Source organism: Mus caroli, chromosome 4 (assembly GCF_900094665.2).
Source record: "Mus caroli chromosome 4, CAROLI_EIJ_v1.1, whole genome shotgun sequence".
Classification (NCBI taxonomy): Eukaryota; Metazoa; Chordata; class Mammalia; order Rodentia; family Muridae; genus Mus; species Mus caroli.
The window spans coordinates 100,114,196-100,125,061 of record NC_034573.1 but is presented as its reverse complement, the minus strand read 5'-3'; the positions used below and the strand labels follow the sequence as shown (position 1 = coordinate 100,125,061).

Below are 10,866 nucleotides of genomic sequence, written 5' to 3'. Positions count from 1 at the left end.
AGGTCTTTTTAGGTATTCCCAGGGACGAGGTGAGGGGCACAGCCACTATGCCACCCCAGTGAGAGAGAGAGAGCTGGGGTTGGACTGAAAGCTGCAGGGAAGTTGAACCTAGCAGTGATGTGGATCTAAATGGCCGAGGGATCTCTCTGCCCCAGAGATGTGTGGGCATCTGTCAAGTTCACCAAACTATAGAATCCTGCCTGTGGCTAGCAGGGAGAGACAACTCGATTCCTTAGGGGTCTTAAGGAGAGACTCAGGGAAGGTCAATTAAAGCCCATTCACATGAAGGAGAAAGTAACTGGTGGGACATTTGAGCTTTCCCAGATGGTCAGCAATCAACTGACGAAGGATAGCCATGTGGACCCATAATAGAACCATAGAGAGTGGTAGCATGGAGGGGGGCGGTGTCCTAGAGCTGAGGCCCTTCCTGGGGTCTTTATACTCGAGGGAGGAAGGTAGATATGGTTTAAAAGTGAGGGTGTGAGCTCTTGGGGGAGCCTGTCTCTTCCCTGGGTCTCAGGTGCTCATGGGCCTGGTATACAACCCCTCCAGACCACAGAGTTATGCCCCTACCCTACCCCCACCCCCACCTCCAACCCCACCTAGAACAGACTGTATGATCTCTGTCCCTTAGGCTTTTTGGGCCAGGCCCTTTTCCAAGGCAAACCGTTAACCAAGGGCAGCTTCCTTCCATTGAGATTTCTTCCTTTTCTAAGGTTTGATTTCAGGGCCAGGGCCCAGACCAAGCTGATTTTTGAGCAAGGTAAGCCCTGCCTTACCTTACCCTGTCTCAAAGCACAAAGCAAAACACATAGTCTGTCACATCCATAAGTCTTGAAAAAAAACCCAGACTTTTATTTATCACATTATCGCAAACATGGAAGGGACTAGGGACTCTTGTTCCATTTTGCCACACAAAGAGTTCTGACCCCAAGGTACTGCTAGTCCCTTGGCCAGAGCATCCCAAGCTGGGTCTTTCTCTTTATGGCCGACCTTGCCCACCCATCTCATGGAAGGCTGACTGGGCTGTACCCCCTGGGATTCCCAGCCCTAGTGGACATCAGTCTCCATATTAGATGAGAGGTCTGGTGGACAGAAACGGACAGGCTTGTAACGTGTAAAGGCAGAAGGTCTCAGACCTGGGATGGACCAGACTTTACTGAGTTAAAACCACATGCTGTGGCTTAGTGGTTAAGAGCACTGACTGCTCTTCCAGAGGTCCTGAGTTCAAATCCCAGCAACCACATGGTGGCTCACAAACCATCTGTAATGGAATCTGACCCCCTCTTCTGGTGTGTCTGAAGACAGCTACAGTGTACTCACATACATAAAATAAATAAATAAATCTTTAAAAAAATCAACACACATGTTGTGGGGTGGGGCAGGGTTGACCTGGCCTGGACACAGCTGGGGCAGCAACAGGGACACTGTTGTTCTATCTTCATGAGTTGGAAGCTGTTGTGGCCGTGGGGACCTGGAGAAGGCAGAGCCTCTTTCACTGTTCCCTGCAGGCTGCCTTGTTTATTAGAACAGAGTGGCGGAGACTCCAAAGACTTGAATTAGCATCCTGGCTATGACTGTTCTTTCAGGGAGTGGTTTTAGCTCTCGGACTCCCAAACTATTTTTCCACAAAGTATAGACAAAGACCCCTACCAGGTGCCTTTGTGTGCTCATGTAGTAGAAACTGTCACAGCTAGGTCCTGGACCACAAGAGCCATAGTTGCTGATGGGTCTCTGCACATGGTTGTCTCTCTTTCTCATCAGTGACTGACTAGCCTGTCAGGGTGGAATGTGCCAGCCTGTGTCAGGTGTGTTTTGAGTTTAGCTCCTACCCCTTAGCCCAAACCCCAGGGTCTGGCTTGGCTCTGCTGCGGCCCTGCAGGTTCACACGTTGGTCTCTAGCTCACTGATCTCAATAGTACAGTGGTCTAGGCTGGCAGCGGCTGGATCCTCATCCTGCTCTACCTGGACCGGGATGTGGTGGGGGCACGTGGGACCCAGGGTTAGCTCTGAGGCCTCAGCCACACTCTTCACACAGCCATTCTGCTGGGCAGCCACGATTTCCTGCAGTGTCACTGGCTTGGTCTCACAGGGTAGCAATTTCTGGAGAGGAAACAGGGCCTCATTAAACAGGGGGGGACTGAGGTAGGTAATGGTGCTGGGAGCCGCAGAAAGAGATGTTCCTATAAACACAGCTGGGTAGCCTTGGCAGGTTACAGGGCTCTCTAGGCGCCAGTTTGCAGGCTGCCTTGTCTCCTGCTGCTTATTTTGGTAGATGAAGGCCTTGCCTTACAGAGTCCATTGTGGAAAACAGTAGCTTCCCTACCTGAACCCCAGCTTCCTTGCTGTGAAGAGGGTACAGACACCTATACATACAAGCAATCCTGATTACCACACTGCTCCCTGCTGTGCCACAAACAGCTTACCCTAGGGACTGGGTTTCTCAGAGGGAAGATGTCTTCTCACTGTTTCACTGGCTAGATCGGGGTGCCCTGCAGGTGGGTCTTCCATGAATAGGTGTTAAAGAAGCCAGTCACCTGCTGGGGCAAAGAGCCCAGAGCTGTGGAGGATGCGACCGACTGAAGGCTTTCTGGTGGGTGGGTTGAACATCTGGACCTCTGCAGCCCCACCTGGCTCCATCCTCTACAGTCGTGGTCCTCAACCTTCCTAACGCTGCAGTCCTCTAAATACAGTCCCTCGTGTTGTGGTGACCCCCAACCATAGCATTTTCACTGTTACTTCATAACTGTAATTTTGCTACTGTTATAAACGATGATATAAATACATGACATGCAAGATACCTGATGTGTGACCCCTATGAAAAGGCCATTAGCCCTCAAAGGGGTTGCCACTCACAGGTTGAGAAGCACTGTCTTAGAGGATTCCTGGAAGGAAACCACTCTCACCTCAGTGCCCATGTCCTGAGCAAAATCCTTCCGGCAGATGTGGGCCATGATCCCTGCCGCCAGTGCATCACCCAGCACATTAATCATGGTTCGGAAGCGATCCCTGGCAAGCCAAGGTGGACAGTGAGCTGCAGCAACTTCAATAGGGAACTGGTAGAGAGCCACACTCAACTGGCAAGCGTGAGGCCACTGCACAGAGGCACAGACAGTGACCGCGACCGCAGGCAGGGAGGCACCTAGTGCACCCACAGTGGGGCTGAAGCAACTGAGGAACCCCCTTCATACCACAGGCCCTGTGTTTAGAAGGGCCAGACTTGGGGTCACTATCTACAACCTCAAGAAGGCTCCATCTTCACTTTTGAATTCTGGGACACCAGTCGCACAGCTGGCGCAGATTATTGGGGTACCCTAGCATACCATACATAACAATCCCCCACCCTGCTGCCCTCAGCAAAGGGTGAGGCTGGGTGGGGACCTGAACAGAGAACTCACAGTGCCCAGTCTACAGCTATGATGAGGTTGATGTCGTCGGTCGGCAGTCCCACAGAGGTGAGCACGATGACCATGGTGACGAGCCCCGCCTGGGGGATGCCAGCTGCCCCAATGCTGGCTGCCGTGGCCGTGATGCTGCAGAGGGAGAAGGATGTGACAGGGATACCCGCCACAGCCCTGGCTCCAAGGAGACCAGGATGCTAGAGGCTGGGGCCAGCCAAGGGTGTGGGGGCTCTGTCGTGATATCCCATTGTGGGGTTCTCAGAGAAGCAGGTCCCTGCTCATAGTCCTTTGGACCTATGGGTCCCCCATTCCCATCCATGAGAGAACTGCAAGAAGTTGGAAATTTGCCTCTGTGGAACAGAGACATTTGGTGATTCTGGTGGTCTTCCAGCACAGTTCCACCCTAGTCACTACATGCAGGGCCTGTCCTTGCATGCAGAGACTGGCCTATAGGGACCTTAGGCTCTGTCCCATTACAACAGCCTGTGCACGACACCAGCCTCACTGGTCATCAGGCCTGGCTCTTGACTCTGCTCACCCTGATCAGGCTTACCCTAGCCCCAGCATTGGCCCTGCCTGTGGCTGACCTGTACCCGTGTCCTTCCTGACCCAGGGGCCCTCTAGCATGTGGCATTAGGACACACCTGATAGTGATGATCTGTCCAAAGTCTAGCTCATAGTTGTTGACCTGGGCGATAAAGATGGCAGCCACGGCCTCGTAGAGTGCAGTGCCATCCATGTTGATGGTGGCGCCCACAGGCAGCACAAAGCGAGCGATGCGGCGGTCGATATGGTTGTTCTCCAGCAGGCACTTGAAGGTGATGGGCAGTGTGGCTGAGCTAGGGGCAGAGGGGCAGGTGTCTGCCCACCACCCTCCTCCAGGATGGTCTGGGCCTTGGAAGTGAGCCACTACGGGAGAGCCAGCTGATGGATGCCCTGACAGAAATGTGTGGCATATGTGTGGGTCAGCTTGGGCTGGTAGGAACGACCCCGAGAAGAGTGCCCAGGAAGGCAATGGGGAGGAAAGCTTCAGTGGTACACTACTATACTGTGGGCCTAGAGTATCTGCAGCAGTGATTCCCAGAGACTACAGCAGAGTGCCTGGGCCTTGGTTTCCCATGGGGCCTCAGCAAGCCCTGTAGCATGGGCACCTTGGTTTCTGTTGCCCATAACTCCCAGGTCACAGCGTGATTGCAAGATCAAGCCATGCTGTACTCAGAGAAGAGAAGTACTCGTGTTAAGTCTATGGGAAGAGGCTTTTGCTGCAGGGGTGGGGGTACATCTGACAGGGGTAAAACACAACACAGTCCCAGAGACTGAGACCCAGGCAAGAAAGGCGAGGGCTGCAAGAAACACCAGACCTTTGGCCCAGAAAGGTGGGCTCCAAACCCTACAATTCTGCCTACAGGGAGCTTGGACACTTGCTCTCATAGGGCAAGATGATCATGGGTGACGACTCCATCCACTCCTTCCCTCCCTCCCTCCCTCCCTCCCTCCCTCCCTCCCTCTTCTAACTATCCCAGGCCCTCAGCTGTGGTGGGTAGTCCCCAAGGCTGGGCATGGGTTTCACTAGTTCTACTCACTTTCTCACCCCAGAGCATTATCTCAGCCTCGGAAAGCAATCCTGTGTAGGTACAAATTATTCCAGTCCAGGTATGGGGGCACTGAGCCCTGGGAAAGCTAAGAGACAGTCTGCCATCACACTGGGGTGCTTAACAGAACCAGGACTGCAGCCTTGGCTGTCTAGAAAGGCTGGCAAGGTTGAAACAGGTTATCCAGCCTTGACAATCCATCTGGAGTAGACAGATAGAACCCCTCCGATGTCACAAGATCTGCCCTAACAGGAACACATGGGGCTGTGAAAGCGATACACCCTCTCTGCCCGTGGAGTAAGGACAGGCCCCCATGAAGACTGAGGCATGGGGGACCACGGGCAAAGGGAGGCCTCAAGAATGACTGAGGCAGGCAGAGCCTTGGGCATTAAGCTCCCATGTGGTCATATCACCTCCTCTGGGATCTGTCTGAGGAGCCACGTTAGCACTCTCAGTGGTTCTGTGGCTGTAGGTGAATGACAGCTGGACAGCTGGACAGAGTTCTGTTCTGCCTACCCTAACCCTCTCAGCTCTTCATCTGGGGCTACCTGGAGGAGGTGGCCAATGCAATGAGCAGAGCCTGGAGGACACCTCGGATGAAGACAATGGGGTTCTTCTTGGTGATGAGGAAGTACAGTAGGGGCAGGATGAGGAGACCGTGGACCACCAGCCCGCAAACCACGGTCACGGCGTAGAAGCCCAGCTTTTTCCCCACTGCCTTGGGGTCATCCATCTCCAAGATCTTGCCAGCGATCAGGAAGACAATGCCAAAGGGAAAATACCTGGGGTGGCAGAGTGGTCTCAGGTTCAGTTCAGGATCCCCTCCCACCTGGCACCTTGTCAAAGTGTGATCTCATCTCAAGCTCCTAGTGGCTCAGGAGGACTGGGTGAGACTGAGGTGCCCAGCTGAGAGCCAGGTCCCTCAGTTGCCCTGGCTCTAGATAGCCTGCCATGTCCTTGAAGAAGCCCCATTTTAGCTCAGCAAGGCCACACCTCCAAGGTGACCACGGTCAGTCCTCTGCACACTCCTCTGACTATCAGGCACATAAGGTCTGAACTCTGAACCAGGAGTGGTTACTGATTCTCACTTCTGCTATGTGCTTTCCTCCAGAGCCGAGCTAAGCAGGTGTCACAACATGGGGAAACTGAGGCCAAGACAGCAGAAGACGAGGCTGGATTGGACTGGGAGCCCTGTGCAGTCAGCTAGCCCTGGTGGCCCAGATCTAGGCTGAGCCTCCTATACAGTTTGTTGAGCTCCTAAGAATGCACTGAGGTCAGTTCAGTGATGTGTCCAGGGCAGGAGGAGTAGGGGAAGGAGGGCTCTCCTTGGAGGAGACTTACCACCCCGCCACTGCCACGATCTTCATGACAGACTCATTAAGGCACTGACAGAAGCTGACCAGGGGCGTCCCGCTGTCACCCATGCGGCCCAGCATGATACCTGCGGGGTCACACAGAGAGATTCACAGGGGCACCAGGCCACCGTACACACACACACACACACACACACACACACACACACACACACAGTGATTGCAGAGCAGGGACGGATGGGCTCATGTGCCCTTGCTGACACCTCCACAGCCCCAAGACTCATCTCTAGTCATTCTCCATGCAGCAATGGACATTTATCCCCTTGAGATAAAATGTCCCTGAACACATCCTGGTGTCCAGTCTGCTTTGGCAGAAATCATTCCCCAACTTCAGATGCACTTGCCTGACTCCACTAAACCATCCTGCTCTGCCCCTCCTCGCTGGGCCCTGGCTTCATGGACCTAAGGATTCTCGATAGCAGCTTCTCTGCTGCCTCAGTGCTTTCCCCCAGTCTGTCTGGACATCTGGATGTCAGTTCGATTGTGATGGAGAGTACCACCGAGCCATTCTGGGAAGGGTGGCCGTGTGACTGCTGTCATTCTGGGGAAATCCACACTCTTGAGCTATCCTCCAAAGTGCTGCATGTCACTCAGTGCATGCAGCTCAGTGGCCCACTCAGCAAAGGAGAGACAGGGAAGGGCTCTGTCACCATAATCCACACAGAAGTCACCTTGTGGTATTGGGGTGAAGAAGGCCTACCTGTGTAAGCAGGAGAAGCCTGGTCTCAGGGTGACACCGGGCCAGGCCTACCCATCTAGTCTGTGATATCCTGGCACACAGGAAGCCAGCTCGTGCCTGCCCACTGGCTAACCCTGCCCCTCCTCACCTTCACTTGAATGTCTCCAGGATGAGACTCAGATCTAGCATACATAGGACACAGGTGTGACAATGAGGCACCCCATAGACAAGGTGACCTGAGCACCAGCCATGTCCTCAGACCAGGAAAAAGACCTGGGGATGAAGGATGGAAGAGCCCCCTTTAGAGCCATTGTGCATAATGACGTGGATATGCCCAGATGAGGGCACTCTCAGGTGCACACAGGAGTGTGCATGCCAAGCACAAATGACTATGATACAGTCAGTCACACTGTCCAGTGAACAAGCACAAATGCACAGCAAAACACAGTTACACTGCCCAGTGAACACCGGACATCTCAAACATTTCTTACGCTCTGTGACCAGGTAGCCTGTATTCGTCACGTGCCTCAGGCTGTGGATGGAGGGGAAGAAAGCCCAGTAGCCAGGTTACCAGGTGCACGTTCAGGGTCCAGGGTCAGATTCAGCTCTTAGTCCTCTATGTGTCTGGTATTTTAGCCAAGCCAATCAGAGCTTTGCTGTCCATCACTGCCTACATGTTCAGTCACTATCCAAACATCTTTCTAACAGGTTTCTCTGAGCCCTGCCTTTGCTAGTCACCATGGAGGGCTCCGGCAAATGGACTATAAGCCAGGCCAAGTGATGCTGAGCCACCTAACTGAGGTTCAGTGCAACTCCACACAAACAGAGATGAATGCAACGGGGTCAGATAGTCACAGTGGAGCATCTTGAGTAGAGAAGCCATGACCTGGGCTCCTGACTGAGCCTGGGGACAAGAAGACCTTGATGAGAATGGTAAGCTTATGGGGCCCCTGAAGCATGAGAGAGGCGACAAGGAGGAAGGACATGAACAGTGAGCTAAGGAGAATAGAAGCCTCGTCACAGGACTGCAGGGCTATGGAGCAGCCTGGGTCACACCCTTGAGGTCTGCAGCCTCTAAAGCCCCATTTGGATTCTGTCCACGGGTAACTGCAGAACAGGACCAGCTTCCTAAGCCTTAGGACACACAAGAAAGGACAAGACAAGGTGCAAGAAGCCAACGGGGGGAGCCAAATAGATCCAGGGTGGTAGTAACAGGAGAGAGAGAGAGAGAGAGGGAGAGAGAGAGAGAGAGAGAGAGAGAGAGAGAGAGAGAGAGAGCAGGCTGGCAGGATCTGGGTAGGGGCAATGTTGCTGGGGCCAGCTGGAACATGGCCCAGATGTCTCATGTACACAATAGGATGCTGAGCATGCTCTAAGAGAACAAAATGCTTCAGAAAAGCCAGGGCAGTGGGAGCCAGCCACGCCAGGGTTGGTGCTAAAGGGATCTCCAGGCCATTCAGGGCTGGAGCTTTCCCAAGAGAGAAGGGGGCCCTGAGTATGGTTGTGGCACTGGTGGGCAGCATTTTCAGCAGAAGATCATGGAATCTAAATCTATAGAGTTTTAGGGGTCTCTTTAAGAACAAGAGTATAGGCAGAGGAACCTTATGCTTATAGTCCCACTTGGCAGAGAGGCGGGAGGGCCAGGAATTCAAGGCCAGCCTCAGTGAGGTTTAAGCCAGCCCAGGCTGTACGAGGCATTGCCTCAAAAAAACCAAAACAATGAAAAAACAAAACAAAACAAAACACCACCACCAAAACAAAATAACAACAACAAAAACGCAACCAACCAAAAAAACAAAACAAAACAAAACAAAAAACCCAACAACCAACCAAAAACTATTCATTATATACATGTATGAAATTCTCAAAAGTTAAGAACAAGTTTAAAACACAAACCCAGAATATAAAACTACCTCCCTCAACAACAACAAAAAGGCACATGCCAGCCGGGCGTGGTGGCGCACGCCTTTAATCCCAGCACTCGGGAGGCAGAGGCAGGCGGATTTCTGAGTTCGAGGCCAGCCTGGTCTACAAAGTGAGTGCCAGGACAGCCAGGGCTACACAGAGAAACCCTGTCTCGAAAAACCAAAAAAAAAAAAAAAAAAAAAAAAAAAAAAGGCACATGCCTTTGAAGGTTCACATACAAATAAGGGACCCCAAGTCACACCCTTAGTGGTTCATGGCAAATCATTGTGGCTGGAGACCCATAAAGGGAAAGACCTGCTCAGGAAGGCCACTGTGAGCCTCAAGAAATGACACAGAAGCTCTGGAGAGAGAGAGGCAGCTCGGGAAAGCCTCGAACGTAGGATGAAAGACTCCACACACAGTGACAATCCTTCTCCATCTCTCATGACTTCAGGGAAAGGCCCAATAACACACGTCTGCGAGGAACTGAGGGCTGGACTGAGGTAGGAGGGGAGCCCCATGGGGCAGGAATTCTCAGCAGGAGAAGGACTTGGAGCCCATTAGGAAGAGCAGGCAAGAAGGCCCTGGAGTGTTGGGAGGGCATTGCCGGAGCAGTGACAACACATACCCATCGTGGCTGAGAAGATGACAATGCCTAGCACGTTCATGCCATCACTGGTACCAGGCTCTGACTTGTAGACAATCTCAGGCGGGGGCGTCAGATCCAGGGCAAAGTTCTGCACACGTGAGCCATTGTCTTCCTGGACCCCATAGATGACGATCCGCCGGGGAGGAACCTCCTCTGCTGCTCCCCTGGGAGACTTGATAACTGGAGTGGTCTTGGTGCGGTACTGTTGGGGAGCACGTTGTCCAGGAGGGAGTCAGTATCATGTTATTACAGGAAACATCTCGAAGGCGCATTTGTATGCACTTGTATTATATGGGTGTCAATAGACTGTTGAGGGAGAGGCTCAGAAGCTGGGTGTTGCCCACCACAAAGAGAAGGGGACCTTCATGTCACTGCTCACTGCCCCCCAGCTCCCTCCAGTTCTCTGTCACCACCACCTGATTCCCTCGCCCCACCCCAATCTGTCTCCTCCTCTGCCAGAAGCCCTGTCACCTATCTTACCCCTTCTTCCAGGCCAGTACCCATGCACCGGACGACCCAAAGCCTTGCTGTCCCTTGGACAGATCCAGAACCTTCTCAGAGAAAGCTCCTAGACCCTGGGCCTGGTTGATGATGTCAGCCACCCAAGGTCTTCCTCTGCCCACCAGGCCATTATTCCTCAGAAGCCCAGACAAGGGATAGCTGGCCCTTCAAACAGCACACCATCAAGATGGTAGGGCTTCTTAGAGGAGGGGAGCCTATTCAGGAAATACATGAACCAACAGTCCCTGGTTTTGTCCCACTCACCTATAAAAGGGGACCACAATCGCATCTCCCTCACTGAATGAAACGCGTGCTCCCCATAGCCCTTGGTATGCGGAAAACCCCATGTGAAGCTTATTGCTGCCAACACCAGCACATACAGAACCAACTGAACCAGGCACGTTTCTGCTCAAGGCCTTGGCGGAGAGAGTGCTTAGCCAAAAGGGGGAATTTCATTTGGGTCTCAAAAGATGAGTAGTTTGGCAAGAGGGAACTGTCTTAAAATAGACTAACACACTGTCTCTGAAACCGTCAATATTTCTCCAGCACTGGGGTGGATGGCACACTGCCCTGCCTAGCTTTTCAACCCTGTACCCTGTGGCTGTGTTCACAAATGAGACTTGCTTCAGCTTCACAGATGTTTGTTTGGGGGTCTCTTTCCAGGCCCACCTGATTTGTATCCTCGGTTCAACATTCAGCCTTGCCCAGGCAAGGGACTTAGGGAAACACTGGCTGCTTTGCATCAGGCCATGGGCACACAAGAGAC

The 10,866-nt window shown here is 52.9% G+C and overlaps 1 protein-coding gene across 2 annotated transcripts in view; it reads right to left on the bottom strand.

Annotated features, from left to right (window-relative positions):
* Positions 1 to 828: 828 nt before the first annotated feature.
* Slc1a7 (solute carrier family 1 member 7) overlaps positions 829 to 10,866 on the bottom strand; it is a 45,283-nt gene continuing 35,245 nt past the window's right edge. Inside the window, exons 5-11 of one of the 2 annotated variants that reach the window (XM_021160857.2) lie at positions 9,579 to 9,801; positions 6,335 to 6,434; positions 5,542 to 5,775; positions 4,046 to 4,240; positions 3,399 to 3,533; positions 2,907 to 3,009; positions 829 to 2,103 (exon numbers count right to left, since the gene is read on the bottom strand). In XM_021160857.2, coding sequence (XP_021016516.1) covers positions 1,885 to 2,103; positions 2,907 to 3,009; positions 3,399 to 3,533; positions 4,046 to 4,240; positions 5,542 to 5,775; positions 6,335 to 6,434; positions 9,579 to 9,801 — 1,209 coding nt within the window. In that variant the 3' untranslated portion in view covers positions 829 to 1,884. The remainder of the gene's footprint in view (positions 2,104 to 2,906; positions 3,010 to 3,398; positions 3,534 to 4,045; positions 4,241 to 5,541; positions 5,776 to 6,334; positions 6,435 to 9,578; positions 9,802 to 10,866) is intronic. The other variant, XM_029476483.1, reaches the window with a different exon arrangement.